Genomic DNA, 18,746 nt, shown 5'->3' with positions numbered 1-18,746 from the left:
TCACATCTCTTAGAATTCGTATTTGATCCTGGAGGTAATAGGAAAACCCTGAAGTAGGTTAAGAAACATAGAGCTTTGCTTTCAGAATGGATTAAATATCTGTCCCCTCAGCCATGCCAAGTGACCTTTCTGAACCTCAGTTTCCCCATCTGTAAAATGAGTTCATTGGACTAAAAATGAGGAGCTTTTAAGTTGGAGACCATTTTTGCTTTTTGCTAACTGCATTCCAACATAATTGATTTCCTTGGCGATCGTATTTTTTGCATTGAAAACCATTATTCTAAGCAGTGCTCAATAGGCTGGTTCCACAGTTGCCCAAAGGGCCAGCTCTCCCTCCAGCTCTCACAGGACAGCTCTCTTTAGGGTCTCCTGGGGCTAAGCCCTTCCAACCTCAGCATGGTGCTGGGAGGAGCCACTGTAAAGGAAACAAGGACGGAGGGCTCCTTGGAACAGCAAACTATTTTTGTTGACAAACACAGCGCACATCTTTGTCAACACACAGACTGGCTCTGTCTCCAATGTTGTCCAAACAGTCGCGCACTTGTATCTTGTACTTGGTTTCCACAATCCAGAAGCCAAGTTTATTTAACTGAAATTAAACTTGGAGATCCAATTGGAGATAAGCCTAGCTATTCTGAGGATACGATCAAAGGGAGCTTCTAACAGAGGGCACAACAGCATACCTGTGCACTGTGCTCTGTTTCCTACAAAGATCTTTCCATCCCTTTTCTCATTAAAGTGCCAGCATCTTCAGTCACATCTCGGAGGAGAGACCTCCTAAGTGACGCTTCCATTTACTTCTAAGCCAATGAAGACAAACAGCTATTTCAAGCAATGCCCACTTTTCACACACCAATGTCTTCTGGTCCAAAAGGAGATGAAGCTGGTCTTCTCCCTGATGCCCCTTTTCTTCTGCTAAAGTTAAAATGATTTTTTTCTTTTTTATTAACTGGACACTGACTCAGACGGAGTGGGACATTGGAACAGCTGTGTGACCTAAGGTAAGTCATTTCATCTTGTGTCCTCCAAGAAGAATCTTGACCTCCCTGCTTCTATTCCTCTCTTTGTGGACAGTCATTTCTGCCTTTATTGCTTCTGCTAATGCCTAACCTGAGAACCCAGAGATGTCTCGGAACTGAATGCTCCTATGTTGTCCATTTCCTCAAGGCTTGTCACTGGACCTCATTGCCCAGGAGGTGATGGAGGCGAGGCTGGGGTCCTCCAGGATTTGTCTGTTTGCATTCAGGTGGAGTGGAAGCTACTCAAGGGTGGGGGCTATTTTTAAAATTTGATCTCATATCCCCCCACTTCATCCCTACCATTAAGCAGAACTTGCTTGCAGCAGACTTAATGTGTTTGCTGAACTGGAATGAACTTGCCAGAATATTATTACAGCATGAATTATCCAGAGAACACTAAAATCAGTAATGCGATCAATCCATTAGAAAGAGAACTAACCCTGAAGTCAAAGGTCCTGAGTTCAAATTCTGTCAAATTCTGTCTCTGATATTTATTACTTGGGCAATCTTAGACAAGTTACAGATCCTCTTTTGTAAAATGTATAATTAGCAGGATATTGTTGGAGAAGAATGGGGGACTGGAAGAGACGCCAGAGAAGACATAACTATTAGCCCTCAACTCTCCTACCTCCAGACAGTTGATTAGTGGCACCATTTTGAAAAGTGGCAAAACGACCAAATAAAATAATATTAAAAAGAAAAAAGAAAAGTGGCTATTTGTGTGACAGAAGTCTATTTATCTGGCGTCTCTTACAATTCCTTCCTCTATTGTCCACTGCTGTCTCCTTCTTTGTGAATGGCAAGGACCTCTTGGGTTCCTTCTAGCTCAGACTCTACATTAGGATTACCTGTATCAACATGGAATCGAGAAACCCCAAACTTGTAGCCTAGTAAGATCTGTTTAACCCCAAGTTTTAGGACTAGGTTGTAAGTTGGAGACCCCAAAGTTTGTACTTGTTCTCTGTTCCCTGGGAATCTACCCTGAAGGGGAATCTCAGGCTAGCAGTTTCAGACTGAATAATGGACTCCAAGGTAAAGACAATAGCCTTCAGATGGGTCCAAGCCCAAGCCAAGTGACTTCTTGTCTCCAGAAGCCTCTCCCACTGTATCATACCCTCTTTTCAAGGATCTAACTCGGGACCTTCAGCTATGAGAATGACGCACTGCCTACTGAGCTAAAGAGTCACTTGGCTTGGGCTTGGGCTTTTCATTTACCTTGGGGTCCATTATTCAGTCTGAAACTGCTAGCCTGAGATTCCCTTCAGGATGGATTCTCATAGGAACAAAGACAAACAAGTTAGTCCTGAAACTTGGGGTTCATCAGACCTTACTAGGCTACTAGGCTCTTTGGGGTTTCTAGATTCCACGTTGATACCAGGAACTTCAGCCATTGCTGAGCTTGGGTTAAATTGGCATGCCCAGTCCCCAGCCCCGAGTGGGCACCTAGTGAGTGCCTGGTGACAGATTGGCATCACTTTCACTACATTAAATGCCCAAAGTCTATCCATAACAAATTCAGGGCTGCCCAGTAGCCAACCTGGTATCATTCTGGATTCTTGTCAGGAAGTCAACAACAATTTTAATAAGGAGGACAGAAATGAAAATGACTGAGTCCTCCCCAAGAGGTCCTTCTGTCCTCCCTGTCATCTCTTTTCTTCTTTCCTTTCTGTAGTTGTGATCTGATCTCATCAGCACTGGGAACTCCGAGCCCAGAAATGCCTTGACCCATTGCGATAGAGATATGAGGAGAGAAGTTTTTGCAGGACCTGCGGACCAAGATGCAAAAGAAGGTTCCAACAGAATGTCCCCGGTTGTTGGCAGTTGGAGCTGGGGGAAGGGGCTTTTGCTCTCTGTGTCTGGGACTAGAAGTCACTCTTTTCCCTGGAAGATTTTGGCTGGCCGTACTGAGAAGAGAAACTGGGCTTTTGAACTTAGTCTCTGGCTCTCTGGCTCTGAGCAGTTGGAGTTGACCAGGGGGCAGGGGTTTTTTGGTCTCTGTGTCTGACTGGAAGCCACTTTTTCCTTGGAGGTTTGAAGCTGGCTGAAAGGGCCTTGGGGAGCAAACTTGGCTTTTCGACTTTGTCTCTGACTGGGGGACTGACTCTCTCTCTCTCCCTGGAGGTTTAAGGCTGACTGAAAGATCTTTGTGAAGCTGATTTGGATTTTGGGTTTCTCTGATTCTGAGCAGGTGAAGTTGATACTGAGAAGAGAAACTTGGCTGAAGAAGAAGAAAGAAGATCTTGAAAAGCCATTGTCCTCCATCTCCCTGTCTAAGAGTCATAGTTTATGACTGGACTACTTTCTCAATCATTCATTTAGATTAGGGACTTCCTCATCCCCCTTACCTCAGTTTCCCATCCTGTTTCCCAATAAACCCCTTACCTGAGAAAGAAACTTAGAGTATTTTATAATTCACTCAGGGGGGAGGGAACATTGGGAGGAGAAGGGTGGCAGGAGGAAGAGGGTTGGAGGAGGGAGTGAGGGAGGAAGGAGTTAGGAAATAGATCAGCCATTGTTAGGGATCAATAGGCAAAACCCCAGAGTAAACTCCAGGGCAGTCTCTTATAAGCAGTGTCCCCTGTGTACCAGCATCCCTGTGTGTGACATTCCCCAGTATTTCTCTGTTCTGCCTCCATTAACAATAAACAGCTTCAGGTCCCTGTAGCAGCCCTCTCTAGTCAAAGCCAGAGAACAGCAGGTTCCCCCCAGTTTATCCTCTCTACTTCAAGCAGTAATAGTTTCCTCAGTTTAATCTTTATTACACCATGCAGATCAGGTCTTGTCTGTAACCTAGAATCTTACAGAATTCTCTGGGGCAAGAAATGCACTGCTCCTCCCTCCCTCCCTCCATCCACCCATCCCTTCCTCCCTCCCTTCTTCCTTCCTTCCTCCCTCCCTTCTTCCTTCCTTCCTTCCTTCCTTCCTTCCTTCCTTCCTTCCTTCCTTCCTTCCTTCCTTCCTTCCATCCATCCCAGAGACATGACTAACAAGGGCCCTGAAAAGCAAGTGACTTGCCTAAAGTCCCAGGCTGTGTCAGAGCAGGCAGAGGCCAGCTCTCCTTTCTCTCCTCCCCACTGCCTCTAATCCTCTAAAAAAGAAATCCCTGCTTCTCCTTCCTGAGTGACCCAGGGCAATGGACCTGGCCCATCTGATTCCTAAGGGAAGACAATATGATGCATAAGGTGCTGGGGGAGCTGGCCATGGCATCAAACCTCTGAAATGGCCCAGAGAGAGTCACTTTTCTCTCTGATATGGACAAGAAGCATTCATGGATTTTGTGGAGGAAGACAGTCCAATCTCCACAAGCTTTCTTCACTGAATGGACTGAAGAGCATCATCCTTAACATACAAAGTGGAGTTGGATAATGGAGTTATCAAGGGGATTCCCCCCATTTTATGAGTTTTGCCACAGAAATTGAACAGGCCATACTGTTGAAAAAATGCACATAGGATGATTGAGCCCTACCCTCAATGACTTGCATAGCAAACCTGTAGAATGGGATCAAAGGCAAGGATGGATATTGGTCCATGTTTCCTGAAGATGTGATTGACACCAACTCATATAATTTGGAATCAAAGCCTATTTAGCCAATCTCCTATGAACTGACCGCTGGCCTGATTTTTTAAAAACCCTTCCCTTCTGCCTTAGAATCAATACTGATTATTGGTTCCAAGGTAGAAGAGTGGTAAGGGCTAGACAATGAGGGTGAAGTGACTTGACCAGGGTCACACTGTTAGGAAAATGTCTAAGGTCTCTGGTTAGATTTTTGTGAAATCCTTTACTGTTACTAGAAATGTCCCTACTGGAATCTTTCCTGGGATCCACAGCCATCTTTAAATTACTTCAAAGAGGAAATTAGTTGTTTTTTAATAAGCAAACACAAACTTCTTTCAAAAACCACATTTGTCATCCAAATGATTGCCTGCCTGGTTAGGGTTGCTCTTAGAAACAAGGTGGCAGCAACCAGAGTGGCCAGATGATTTGCAAAGCAAATGGTTCCATTGGGAAGAGAACTGCCCATGTGGCTGGGGGCATTTGGGATCTATTAAGGGAGTAGCTAAAGCCTTCCTAGTTTGCATCTCCAGTGGGTGAAAGAACCGGGTTAGAGATTCTCATTGGCTTCATAGGCACCATTAAAACTGTCATTGTGGGTCACTCCGTGACCCTCCTAATGGCAGGGACCCAGTCAGGGACATCCAATTAACCCACAGATTACTACCTGAAAAGGACTTCATTGGGAGAATTCAGTGGGACTCCTCAGTGCCACAGCCAGGACTTTCCATTCCAAGGAAAACGAAAGCTTGCAGACATGATGGAATGTGGACAGACAAGGCGGAGGAACCATAGAAGTAACAGACCTCCACACCGACCTGGCCTCATCCTTTCCTTCTGCAGATGAGTAAACCAAGGTCCACCTGACAGGGGCATGGCACCCCCAGAAGCTCAGGCAAACTATTGTCAGGGACACTCCTTTGCTCCCTTCCATCCTCGTGACTCCTAGCCTAAAACATCCGGTGACACCTGTGGGACCCTGACATGATTGTCCTCCTTTGATCCTCCTTTAGATTGCAGATGGACAGAGGGGCGCCTCCAGGCTACACCTCGATGCTCTCAGACTGTATCTCAGACATCTGTCTGTTCCCTAAAACTAAGGAATCTTTTATGAGGGTCGTTCCCGGTTCTCCAGGCGGACCCCAGTCAGATGACCCCCCACCCACACCGAATACCTGAGTGGCTAGCACTCTGGAGTCACGTCCACACCATGACACAGCATCTGTTGTAAAAGTATAAAATCCCCAGAACTGATGGCTTCTGGGAGCAGCCTTCCATCTTGCTGTTCCACCTTGCTGTCCTCCTGGCCATTCTCAACATTACTTTCTAATGTAATACATTTCTCTTTTTATTTTTAAGCTAAGTTTCCGAGTCTTGCAGAAAGGTATCCTTCCCAAACCCCAGGGGTGCACCTCTTCACCCCCACAACACATCTTGGTGAGGGACGTTTCCAAGTTAAAGGGAAAGCCAGAATGACAACACAGGGCTCTGATTCTGTTGAACAAATGGCACTTTCTGGAAATAATCAATAACTTATTTTCATTAAACCCTTCCCTTCCATTTTAGAATCAATACTCAATATTCATTCCAAGGCAGAAAATGGGGAAGGACTAGGCAATCAGTGTTAAATGACTTGTCCAGGGTCACACAGCTAGGAAGGGACTGAGGCTGGATTTGAACTCAGGTCTTCCTGACTCCAGGTCCAAGGCTATATCCACTATACTCTCTACAAGAACATGCCTTCTCTAATTTCTATTATAATCAACATTCCATTTCCTGGAAACTAGGATTTGTGACCTCCGAGACTGGGCAATCCCTTCGTCCAATGCATATACAGATTTTAACCTGCTCATGTTGTCTGAGGCTCAGATAGTTAATTGACTTGACCATCATGTCAGAGGCAGGATTTGATTCCAGCACTCTGTAGGCTCCATGGAGCTGCCCTTGTGGTTTTGTTTTTAATCCTTTCCTTTTACAGATGTAGAAACGGAGGCCACAGAAGGTGAAGCAAACTCATCCAAAATCACAAAGCTGGTAAACAGCAGAGGTGGGACCTTCCTTGCCCTTCTCTTCCTCTCCTCCATCCCTTTTGGATCCATCCATGGGAACACAATTCCCCATTTAGCCAGGAGCTCCTTGAGAGTTCTCCTTCGCACAATGCCCTGTACACAGCAGGTGCTTCATGAATGCCACCTGATTATTGACTGACTGTCAGCTCATGGAGGGCAGGCCATGTGGGCATGGAGTGGGCATGGAACAGAGGCTGGCTGCATGAGCCAACTTGCCTGAAGACTCTCCCATTCAATGGCGACCTAAGCCCAAGCGACTGGTCTACAGGGAGCTCAGCCTCACTCTCAGCTTCGAATGGGAGTTTGTATTCAGAGAGGTGGCCAAGTGGACCCTCCTCCTCCCTGTTTCAGTCTTGGGCTGTCGGGGGTTATTAGTGCTTAAATGAAGGGTCTGCTCCCAGGAAGGGAAGGCGGAGGTCTGCCGAGGTGGCTGGGAGGCAGGGATCCTGGAGGAGATGGAACGGCAACAGGATCCAACCTGGGCTTTAGAAATAGTGATTTGGCCACCGCGTGGGACTTAGCGATAAAGGACCCAGGAAGACGCCAGGGGGGAATTCGACTCGATTCAGGGCAATAACCGTTTGCGGAGCACCTGCTCCGGTCAGCCACGGAGAAATGGGGGCGCTGGTATTCCCAATGGCAGCCATCTCCATCCTTCCTATATGGAGTCCCAACGCTTTATCCAATGCCACCCGCTTACCCGAACCAGTGACTTTTCCTAGCCAGGGCCGTGAAGGGAAGATGCTCCAGGGACGTGGAAGGATGCTGAGGGCGAGGACGACTTCAGCCTGGCCTGTATCCTCAGCGCTGGGCACAAAGCAGGGGGATAACATGTCCCCGGGGATTTGAAGGGAGTTGCTCGGCTCCTCCGTGAACGGAGGGGCGGGTGGCCCCAGGCTCTCTTGCCAAGAAACAAGGGGATGCATGAAGAAAGGCACCATGCTGTTGACATGATTTCTGCACAAGCTGGCCTGAACGGTTTTCTTTTCTGTCCTGAAGGGCAGCTCCAAGGCTTTGGCTTTCAACTCCCTACAAGGGTGACACAGAATATGGAAACAAACCATATCCCGTTTACAGAACTTCTTCCTTTTAAGCCCTTCTTTAAAGCCTGCCTTTACCATGGTCATTGTGACTTGTAGGAACCAAAATGGAGCATGGCAACTAAGCAAAATTGGGGAAATAGTAAGCTCAAGGACAACAGAGATGTGAATGACAACTACGACCCCAACTGAGCTGAGGGGCTCAGTGGATGGAGAGCCAGGCCTAGGAATGGGAGATCCTGGGTTCAAATCTGGCCTCCCAGCTGTGTGACCTTGGGCAAGTCACTTCACTTCCATTGCCTAGCCCTGACCACTCTTCTGCCTTGGAACTAATACATGCTATTGATTCTAAGATGGAAGGTGGGGGTGAAAAGGAAAAAAAGACCGTAAACTATGCAATTGTAATGGCTAAGTATAGCCCCAAAGAGGATATGAGAAAATGTTCCTTACTTCCTTCTCGTCAAAGGGGAGGATGTGGGGACAGAGTGTTGCTGGCACTGTTGGTCTCAGTTGAAGTCTTAGTCTTGTTTTGTTTATAACTCTTGCCTTCTTCTATCTTAGAATCAACACCAAGTGTTGGTTGGTTCCAAGGTAGATGAACGGTGGGGGCTAGGCCATTGGAGTCCAGTGACTCGCCCAGGCTCACCCAGCTAGATCTTGGTTAATTCTGATGACCTGCTTTCTTTCCCCTCTTAGTTTTCGATGATTTGTCACAAGGGAAAGCTCTCTGAGGAGGAGTGAGAGAGGGGGATTTGGAAATTACGGTGACATAAGAGATATTATATGAAAACATAACGCTCCCATCGCACCATGCCCTCAACCTGGAGGATGCACAGAAATATGGAGGAGCCATTGGGAGAGGCTGCCCTACTGCCCACCCCCAGCAAGTATTTGACCAGCTGGAAGTGGGTTTGGGGGGGGTTTGGGACAAGGTTTAGTTCATTTGATGAAGGCTCCTCAGTTGTACCTTCCAGAAGGCTCATCCACTGGCCACTGACAGTGTTTATTGATAGAGAAGACAATAAAGAACCTCGGTGTCCCTGGGAAAGCATTGTATTGTGAAGGGCCGGTTATTCGCTTCATTGGCTCCATGCACCAGCCCGGATAGAAATGCACCTACCACGGTAGGGATTGCCCTGGACGGCCCCCTTTTAAGTGAGAAAGATTCCCAAGGGAGTTTCCCACAAACACGTCTGGCTGTGGAAAGGGTCAAGGGATCTGTGATTTCATCCGTGTGCAATGGCAAGTGGCCTGCCCGGTGTCAGATGGCCGGCAACGGTTAGAAACGAGCTTTAAGCATACTTTTCTAAGTCCACGGCACCATCCATGGCAACACATGCCTTTGGAGATGTACGCGAGGACCATACAACACCCACATCTGCGATGTGATCAGTGGAAAACTCCTGCCTTGAAATTGCCTTCTTTGGGGGGAAAGTGGTCCTAGCGTGTGGGAGCCCTCCCGCCCCGAACAGCTCTTTAGAATGGGTCAGCAGCTCGATGGGAAGAAACCCACAAGGAGAGGCTGAAGGACTAGTGCGAGGTCCTAGAGCTACTGAGGCTCAGAGGCAGGGACTGAGCCCTTCAAAGTCTTCCCAACTCCCAGGCCTGCCATCTTACCTCTCCCATACATGTCTATCTGCACATATGTATACACACATATTTGCACACACACGACCCTCTCTGCAGGACGGATACAACACCCATCTGGGCACCGGGAGGATCAGTATGCCGCCCCATCCCATCCTGCCCAATCAGGTCCCAAGTGGCCCCACCTTTCATGGAATCCTCCTCTCTCGAGAATAATGTTCCCAAAGCAAGATTCTTGTCATCTGGGAGGCCTAGAAAAGGGCCCGGGTCTGGGAGAAGGACAGGGAATCTGTGGGGAACCCTTGGGCCACCCATTGGCTTTCTCTTTGATATCAATAAGGAGGCAGGAAGCTTATCCCTATTCCACTGCGGAGGGGGCCAGGAAAGGAATATGTTGACATCAGTCTATGTGCCGTACCCTATTCTGGAACATCAGGGAGCTGAGGCTTGGGGGCTTCCCTGTTTGGAATAGCTTATTCAGCATATTTTCCATTGGCAAACTAGCCTGGAGGAAGTGCCTACATCCTATTGGCATGCTCAGAAGATCTATGCTTTCCTTTGGATTCTCTTGGCATTGGATCATTCCTGATCCAACCAATTCTTGTATAATAATTATGCTAACCTAATGCTTGGTTAATGCTTGGCTCCTTAAATTAATTCCCTGCATAGAAGATATAAAAGCCATAAAGAAAAAAAATTAACCCCAAAAGAGCAAGTGCAATCCGGGTGAGAGAGAGAGGGAGAGAGAAGAAGAGAGAGGGAGAGAGAGGGAGAGAGAGAGGGAGAAAAGGAGAGACAGAGACAGAGAGGGAGAGAGAGGGAGAGAAGGAGAGACAGAGAGAGAGAGGGAGAGAGAGAGGGGGAGAGAGAGAGAGAGACAGAGACAGAGACAGAGAGAGAGAGAGACAAAGAGAGAGGAAAAGAAGGAAAAAGAAGAGGGTGACAGAAAATAAGAGAAGAGAGAAGAAAAAGAAAAGAGAGGAGAAAGCAGGAGGAAGAAGTAGAGAGACATAGAGAGAGACAGAGTCAGAGACAGAGATAGTGATAGAAAGGGAGGCAGAGAGAGAAGGAGAGAGACAGAAGGAAAGAAAGAGACAGACAGAGTTAGAGAGACATGGAGAGAAAGAAGGAGAGAGACAGTGAGACAGAGATAGAGAGACAGAGAGAGAGGAGGGAAGGAGAGAGGAAGGGGAAGAGAGAAAGAGACGGAGACAGAGAACGGGAGAGAGAGAGAGAGAGAGGGCCAGGGACAGTCACAAAAAAGACAAGTTTAATGGGCTTGCATATTTAATACAGAAAAAGAGCTTAAAGCGTATTTCTCCTGATACTTTTCTTATAGGCTGAGCTGGTTTCTGGCTGTCCTCCTTCTATTCCTAACACCTGGCACGGCCCCTTAAACAAGCCCTGTTGGGTTGGCTGGCTGGCACTTTCCAAACAAAGAAACCTTTTGAAAAGACAGAGAAATGCTTGCGGGATTTCTCCAGCTCCACCAGTGCAGGGACTACTTCATTGTTGGTTTGTATTGCCAATGACCAGCATGTGCCCGACAGTTTGTAAATTTTAATTCATTGGAGGCGCCAAACAGAAGGGTCAAGGATTAACTGCTGTGCTCAGACTTCTCTGTGGAAACAACATTTTGCGGGAAAAGGAAGCCCCCGTCCGTCATTCCCAAGTGTGTCCCTCAGCCCTGGATCCCTAAACTAGGGGACCCTCAACCACCATCTTTGGCAATCCTGGTGGCCTCACCCTCAGGGATGAGGAGGTGGAGCCTCCCACCAGCCCTGTGAGGTAGCTGCTATTCTACCATCCCCGTTTTCAGAGGAGGAACCCGAGAGCGGAGGAATCAAGCTAACCAACGTCTTAGGTTCCTCACTCACTTCTTGATTGCCTGCCCAAGTAGGTTCAGAACCAGTAAAGGCCAGGATATATTTTGTCAGAGAAACCCCAAAGAACCGGAGTCGTTCACCGGAGATCGACTTACTCATCTGAGGCCGTGCCCATTTGACAGAACTACCAACCCCACCATTTGCGATGGTCATTTCAGTGACTTGTACTTGGAACCTGGGTAGACACAGTTACCAAGACAACTGCTCAACAGTGCAAGATTCAGGTTTAATGCTGAGATATTAGACACGATGACAAAGAACATCCATATTAATGCACTTTGTGAATGTATGATGCTGTCTTTGTTTCGTGTTTGACCCCCAACCACGGAAGAGTGAAAGAGAAAAAGTCCCTTAAGTTCTTGCTCCCTGTAAGGTTAAAGAGAGAAACAGACGGATGGATGGACAGACCACCGGCAGACACAGTAACAGAGAGGAGGACCGGAAGCCCACTGTCCTCACAATTTTCTTTAAAGAAACAACAACAACAAAACAACCCACTTTCCTCCACCCCTGCCTCTGCTCCATGTTTATCTCTGGGTCCCTGACCCCCAGCCCAGAGCCGGTCACAGGGCAGGCACTAAAGGAGGGCTTACTTCATTCCTTCACCATCCACCCAACAAGCATTTATTAAGCACCTCCTGTGTACTTAATAAACGCTGGCTCCTTCGTTTACCTACTAAGCACTTTTTAAGCGCCTCCTGTACACCAGCGTCAGACCAACCAACAGGCAATGATTCCTGCCCCGGCGGTATAGTCTATCGTGGAGATACATTGACACAGAGAAGCACAGAGAGGATATATGCAGAGAAAGTCAAAGGGATTTGGGAGCAGAAGAGCATTCCAAAAGGCCGCTCGTGTTGGAGCCAGCCTTGACTGGGATGAGATCAGAGGCAGGCGACAGCCCTGGAGAATGCGCAGCAAGCGAGACGCACGGCCACACGGACAATCACATGGAGGCGACACACTGGAGCGACACGAGGCAGCGGGAGATGGCGGCAGAGGCAGCTCCACTGGCTTAGAGTTCAGATTCTGTGTTTTTGGCACTGGGGGGCGGGGCAGGGGGCGGGGGCTTATCGGGTCTTTTGAGGCCGTTTAGCCTGATGCCAAGAATTCATTCCGCCTGGATACACAAGGACGGGCATGCTGCGGACGCCAAGATTCCCAGGAGGGTCTAAGACTACTCGTGGTCACGAGCGGTTAGCATGTGGGCTGCTTGGAGGCTCTCTCTCAGGCTCCCGTCTGCATGATCTCGTTGGACAACGAGACGGGCTGACCTTTGTGTCCTTCGCGAGAGCAGCTGGAGACGGCGTTTGCTACCTGACAGAACTTCCGGAGGAGGATCTTGCGGAGCAGCAGGTAGACCCAGGGGTCCAAGATCTGGTTGAGGGAAGCCAGGCGGATGGCCGTCAAGAAGAAGTCGCACTCCTTGGGTCTCTCTCCGTGGAAGCCCAGCGTCTTGCAGTGGTCCATCGAGGTGTGGCTGAAGATCATTTTCAGCATCAGAATCTGGGAAAGAGAGACAAAGGCATCGGGCCATTAGCGGGAGGATTCATGCAGACATCTCTTTCCCTGGCGTCTACACTCCTAGAAACCGAGTCAAATAGGTCAGAGAGCAGAGCACGGCGGGCTAGTGCAAGGGGCGACTAAAGCATTCGTCTCCACCTCCTGCCACCCTTGACTTCTTTCAGGGAGTAGCTCAGCTACTCCCAATGGGCTCCCTCGCTAGACTGAGCTCTGGAGGGCTAGGATGGCCTTTTGCCACTCTCTGGATCTGCTCAGCACAGTGCCTGGCACATAGGCCCCCAAATTGTTCTTCAGTCCTTTCCGGTATGTTCCACTCTTTCTGCCCCGACTTGGGCACATCAGAAAGGCTTGTTGGGTGGGAATTGGGAGGTAAATGTGGGCCATGAAAAGTCTTTTCAAAAGACCAAAGAAATCCAACATAGTCAACTCTCACTATTGGAAGTTATAATTACATAAAATGTGGTCATTCATTCCGGCCCAAGGGAAATATGCCGAATTCACACCCAGTCCCAATTCCTGGCCGCCAAGGACGATTTATTCCACTTCTTTGTCTGTGTGTCATAGATCTGGGCCTGAAAGGGACCTCAGAGGTCATCTAGTCTAACCCCCATTTTACAGATTAGGAAACTGAGCCGCACAGGGTTTAAGCGACTCACCACAAATTGCCAAAAATGGATGGAAAATATTTTTCCCACATTGATCCTTTTGGCATTAATTAAACCTAAAATCCAGTTCTCAGGCTTCTGAGAGCACAGAATTTAAGAAGGTTGAAAAGAGCCCAGCTCACAATTAACTGAAGTCATCTGTCTTCTTGCTTTCAGGGAAAAATCCAGCTACTGCCTGGGTCAAAGAAACATTAAGCACCCAAGGAGCAGGCTTCGAGGCCAATGGAAACACGGTGACCCTCCGACTCCCAACAATTTCCTAGTACAGCAGAGCCTCATTATAACACATGGAGTCATGTCGGAGCTCCCCTACTGCAGGCAAGCCCTAGAGGGGTAAGGACAGAGGAGGAGGCTAGGCAGCTTCAAAGCGAAGGACAGGGTTCAGGGCCATTGTGGGCAGGCCAACTTCCAGTGGCATGACCTTCATTTCTCTACAGCTGCAGCCTTGCCTTTGAAGTCTGCTGGCTCTGGAAATGGGGATTTCTGTGCTAAAGGAAGGGATGGGAATTAGGCACTGGATAGGGAGCTGGTGCATGAATGGAGAGCTCATCTCTGCCCCCAAATCCTGAAGATCTGAGTTCAAGTCCTACTTCTGATCCATACTGTCTAGGTGGTCCTGGGCACATCGTGTGACTCTTCAGTGTCCCCAGCACCTGTCTAGGAGCTCATGTTATAGAATGGAGGATGTGAATTGCTAGAAGGATTTTCCTCATCAGAAGGTCCCTGGACCACTGCAATCACAGGTCCAGTCTCAAAGGTTTAGAGTGCAGTGGTTCTTGGGCTCCTTTCTACATGCACCCACTTTGAGGAATCGGGGCAGACCACATAGCTACTGAAGCTTGAACGGGCCTTGGCCATATGATGGCAAGGGTGACCTCCCGATGGCCCATGGCGTGCCCTGGGCGCGCCATGGAATTGGGGGCTGGCTGGCAAGCCTGTCCAAAGATGCTGAAGAAGGGTTGCTATGGCCTCCTCCCACCCTCGGGCCATCTGCTAAAGCATGGGGAGGTTAGGTAAGAAACAAGATTCCATTCAAACCATCAAGAATCCGGAATCCTGACTCCCGAAGAACTGACCGTGTAGAGAGATCAGAGGAGGAAAAAGCTAAATGACAATCTGACAAGAGCTCTGGGACGTTGTGGGGTGGTAGGTAGAAGAGAGCTTCAGTCAGTTAGCACTTCTTCAACACCCAGGATGTGCCAGGCACTGGGCTAAGTAAAGGGGAGCCAAGAACCCCTGAGTTCAAGTCTTGCTTCTGACACATGCCAGAGCTGAATAATCCTGAACAAGCCACTAAACCACTGCATTAACAAGCAAGATGGTGAGCTGTATATGGGGAGGGATTGTCCACACCAGACATTCTCCACTCTAATGAAAAGACAGATCCAGAACCACTTTCCCCCTCCAAAATATATGCAATTGGATTCTAGACTTTGGAGATCAGCTGAGGGAGACATCATTTGCAGCTGGAGGAATCAAGAAACAGAAGGGGAAAGGAAAAGGGCTCTAAGCTGGGCCTTGGGGATAGCCATAGGCAGAAAGAGTGGGGGGAGGCCCCAAAAGGCAGGGAACCAGGGGAGCCAAAGTTCAGAGGTAGAAGCGTTGGCATGTTGGGGGATGAGGTCAATTCACTTGAGTAAGACCACCTGATGGAGCACTGTGTGATAAGGAGATGGGAGGAGATCTTGATTCACTAAGTAGGCACTGAAAGTTTTCTGAAGGGAAGCACTATGGCCATACCTATACCATTAGGACCAAGTTCTTAGAAGCATTCATTCCTATTGGTTTCTGGCCAATTCAGAAAGGAATTTGGACCTATTACCAAAGAGCTATTAATTGGGCAAGATATCCTTTGCCCCAGAAATCCTACTTCTCACCCAAAGAGATCAAAGACAGAGGAAACGGACTCATGTGGACCCATTCATAGTGGTTCTTTCTGTGGTGTTGAAGGATTGGAAATTGAGGGGGTGCCCATCAACTGGGGAGGGTCTCAACAAATGATGGAATATGAATGTGATCAAATACTCCTGTGTTGTGAGAAATGAGGAAGGGGCGAGTTTCAGAACTCTATTGGGAGACCCAAACAGATGCAGAGTGAAGCAAACAGAACCCACAGGACCATCTCTAAAATGACAAAAAGCAAACAACTTGGAGAGGTTTGGGAACTCTGATCAACACCACGACCAACCACGATTCCAGAGAACTCCTAATAGCCCCCGCCCTGAGCCCACCTTCTGATGGACTCAGTCCTGCCAGAGACAGCTTTCTTTGGGGCATGGACAACACTGGAGTTGTTTTGTTTGACTCTGCTGTTTGATAACAGAGCTTTTACTGTGCTTGGGTTTTCACTGGGAACTGGAGGGATACGATGAGAGGGTAAAAGGCAGGTTATAGCAATAATAGAAAACAAAATCAATAAATAAAATAAAAATAGCACCGGGGATTCCTTTTATTGTTATTGCTGTTTTTAGAAAAACAACCCACTACTACGAGGCATGAATAATATGGAAGGCAAAGAGACCAGAAGATAGAAGGAAGATTAGGAAGCTAACGGGAAAATCCAGTCCAACGTTACTGAGGGCTTGAACCAAGATGGCAGCAGTGGGAATGGTTGAGAAGGAAGAGCTATCACAGAGGCCCGGTGGATAGGATCAGTGATCAATCTGGATGTGTGACAAAGGAAGAGGGAGAAAACCTTATATGAGGATCATTAACAAGAACCTGTAGATAGTAGCGGATGCTGAACGTTTCCTGAACTCAATGAAGTTGAGTTGAGAATGGCAATATCATGCAGAAGGGATGGAGCTCATGGCAGCTGCTTTCTCCCCGTGAATCATCACCATTTGGAAAAGGGGTTAGATATCTTCTGCTTGGCCCCCAAAGGCAAAACAAGGGACAATGAGTCAAAGGGAGAAAGAAGAAAAACCAGTCTTCAAAAAATCCTAGAATCTCATGTTCATTTGATTTGGAGGCAGGAAGAGCTGAGTTCAAATCCTTCCTTGGACACTGGCTATGTGACTGAGCAAGTCACCTACTTTCTTGCCCTCCATCTTCTCATCTATAAAACGGGGATGATAATAGCAAAAGGTTGTTTTGAGGATACTGTATGTAAAATGCTTTCTAAACATTAAAGCTTTTATTTTTAAACTTTATTACTATGGCAATGACAGGGTTTCCCCCCTCGTCCACTCTCTTCTTTTGGAAACAGTCAAGAAGTCGTTGTTTTAATTTTACCAGTGGCAGCTTCCTGCCCACTTCACTGCTCAGTAAATCAGTGCCACATTTCCAGGCACTCATCACCAGCCGCGGAGCCATGGAGTGTTCCAGCCAAGGGCCTCAGACAGCGCTTGACATGGGTGCAGAGACATAACACAAACACAGTCTGGCTGCTGTAACTTCTCCAGAAATCATGAACCCAAGATGTAAGCAGAAGGAGTGAAAGCGAGTGCCCGGCAGAGCCTTGTCGGAGGAGGATCTCCAGTCCTAGAGAAGGGTCGGAATCAGAAAGCAGGTCGAGGCCACCGAGGCTTCCACCCAAAGCTTGGCATCTAGAGGAAGCGGTACCCAATGGCCAGAACCAATAGGAGGCTTTCAAGGGGTAAGCCAGAGAAAGCCCCTCCCCAAACCCCAACCCCAATGGAGGGCAGCCATGGTCAACATGTTGGGGTCTTCCCTCTGATGGGATCACTTGGGGCTGATTACTCAGCTGTGGTTGGTTACTGTTGCCCTGAGAGCAAATATCTAGGTTATATCGATGATATATAATCAATTCCTGTTGGCTCAATGGCTACCTTCTTCTGAATTAGAATCAATATTGTTGATTGGTTCCACGGAGGAATTGCTGGAAGTGCTAGTCAATGTGGGTTAAGGGACTTGCCCAGGGTACCACAGCTAGGAAGGGTCTGAGGCCAGATGTGAACCCCGGACTTCCCACTTCCAGGACTGGCTGTACCCCAACCCACCAAGGGACGGTCTGTTGAGGACCAAGACTTAAAGGAACAATGTCCATGAGGGACCCAGAGAAGCAGGAGAAGGCTTCTATGAACTGATGCAGAGGAATGAAGAAACTCCAAAAGAAGTAACTATAGCAAAGGAAAAGAGGAATCCCTGCAGGGTCAGCCCTAGGAAAAAGCCCAGAAAATGCTCCTCCTCCTCCCCCCCCATTATAAAGGGGGTCCAAAAGCTGAACACGTGAGTTAGTCTGGCTGAACCCCTTTTTTCTCTTTCTCTTCTTATCCGTTGTTTCCAGAGACGGTTCACACGGGAGAGGAGGCAGAGGGAAACGTTGGCAAGAAAAGCATAAAAAACTTCGATCCAGGCCACTGGGGCTCAGGAGGGGACCTCTCCGGCACGAGGGCATCAAACGGTGATAGAAACGTTTCACAGTTGTCTCTGTGTGTGAACAGGCTTTGGATTGTTTAGGTTGGAGCACGGAAAAAAGCCGCCTCCACGCTGAGTTCCTGGAACTGCTTTAGCTCTTCCAGGACTCGGATTTATCTCCAGCCCGAGAGGAGAGTTTGGAAATAAAATAAAGGATGACAAATGGGTACATGGAGACTCAAGGGAGGCATGGCGGTGTCTCTCGGCCTCCCCCACACCTGCTTGACTCTGGCCAAAGGCAGCGAGGAGTCTGTTCTACGTGGACACAGATGGAGTCGTTCTGCCTGCATGCACCAGGCTGCATACGCCCACCCCAGACCCAGGCGCCATGTTTTTTAAGAGCGATGGCTTGACAAAAGAGAAACATAGTACAACAGGCTTGAATCCAGAAAGATCTGGGTTCAAATCTTGTTTTTTATATTTATTCACCGTGTGACTGTGATCACGTCCCTTTGGGGCTCTGAGCCTCAATTTTTATCAAAACAAAAAGATGAAAATCTCTGTTAGTTCTGACCATCGGTGGCTGCTGTCAAAGGAGCAAAGGTGACCTTGGACAGCCATGTCAGAGTCCCCTGGGGCGCCCTTGCGGACTCCAAGCACCTGGGAGCCTCCCTGAGGCCAAGGGGGTTCCTCTCGGCCTCCCAGTTCTCCTCTTGCCCCATCACTTGGCAAAGCAGGAAGGATCTTGTACGCAGTTGTGCATTTTTACTCTATTACATAACGCCAGGAGTGACGGTTCCATGTTTGAAAACGAGGATTCTGGGTTGACGCATGCCTGGAGCTACAGCACCAAAAACTGCGCGGGGGGAGGAGCAAGCATTCCTTATTGCATGGAAATGAATTGGAGAGAACCGAAGGAAGCTGGCGGGAAGCCCTCGGGCTCCACTCTGCTGCCTTTTATGCATTTCCAAGTTATTAATGAAATCAGTGTTTCTGGGCCTCTTTCCACAGGCCAAATGTTATCTGGGCTCTTTCGTCTTTCTGAGCTCAGCTCTGGGGTTGCTTTGAACAACCTGGCTGGCT

General features: G+C 48.2%; 1 protein-coding gene across 5 annotated transcripts in view; it reads right to left on the bottom strand.

Annotated features, from left to right (window-relative positions):
* Positions 1-18,746, bottom strand: part of PTGER3 (prostaglandin E receptor 3) — a 136,367-nt gene that overhangs the window by 93,277 nt on the left and 24,344 nt on the right. For all 5 annotated transcript variants that reach the window (XM_056814931.1, XM_056814932.1, XM_056814929.1 and 2 more), the window contains exon 2: positions 12,472-12,660. In XM_056814931.1, coding sequence (XP_056670909.1) covers positions 12,472-12,660 — 189 coding nt within the window. The remainder of the gene's footprint in view (positions 1-12,471; positions 12,661-18,746) is intronic.

Source organism: Monodelphis domestica, chromosome 2, assembly GCF_027887165.1.
Source record: "Monodelphis domestica isolate mMonDom1 chromosome 2, mMonDom1.pri, whole genome shotgun sequence".
NCBI lineage: Eukaryota > Metazoa > Chordata > Mammalia > Didelphimorphia > Didelphidae > Monodelphis > Monodelphis domestica.
Note: the sequence above shows the minus strand (reverse complement) of the source record. Positions and strands in the feature narration are given on the sequence as shown.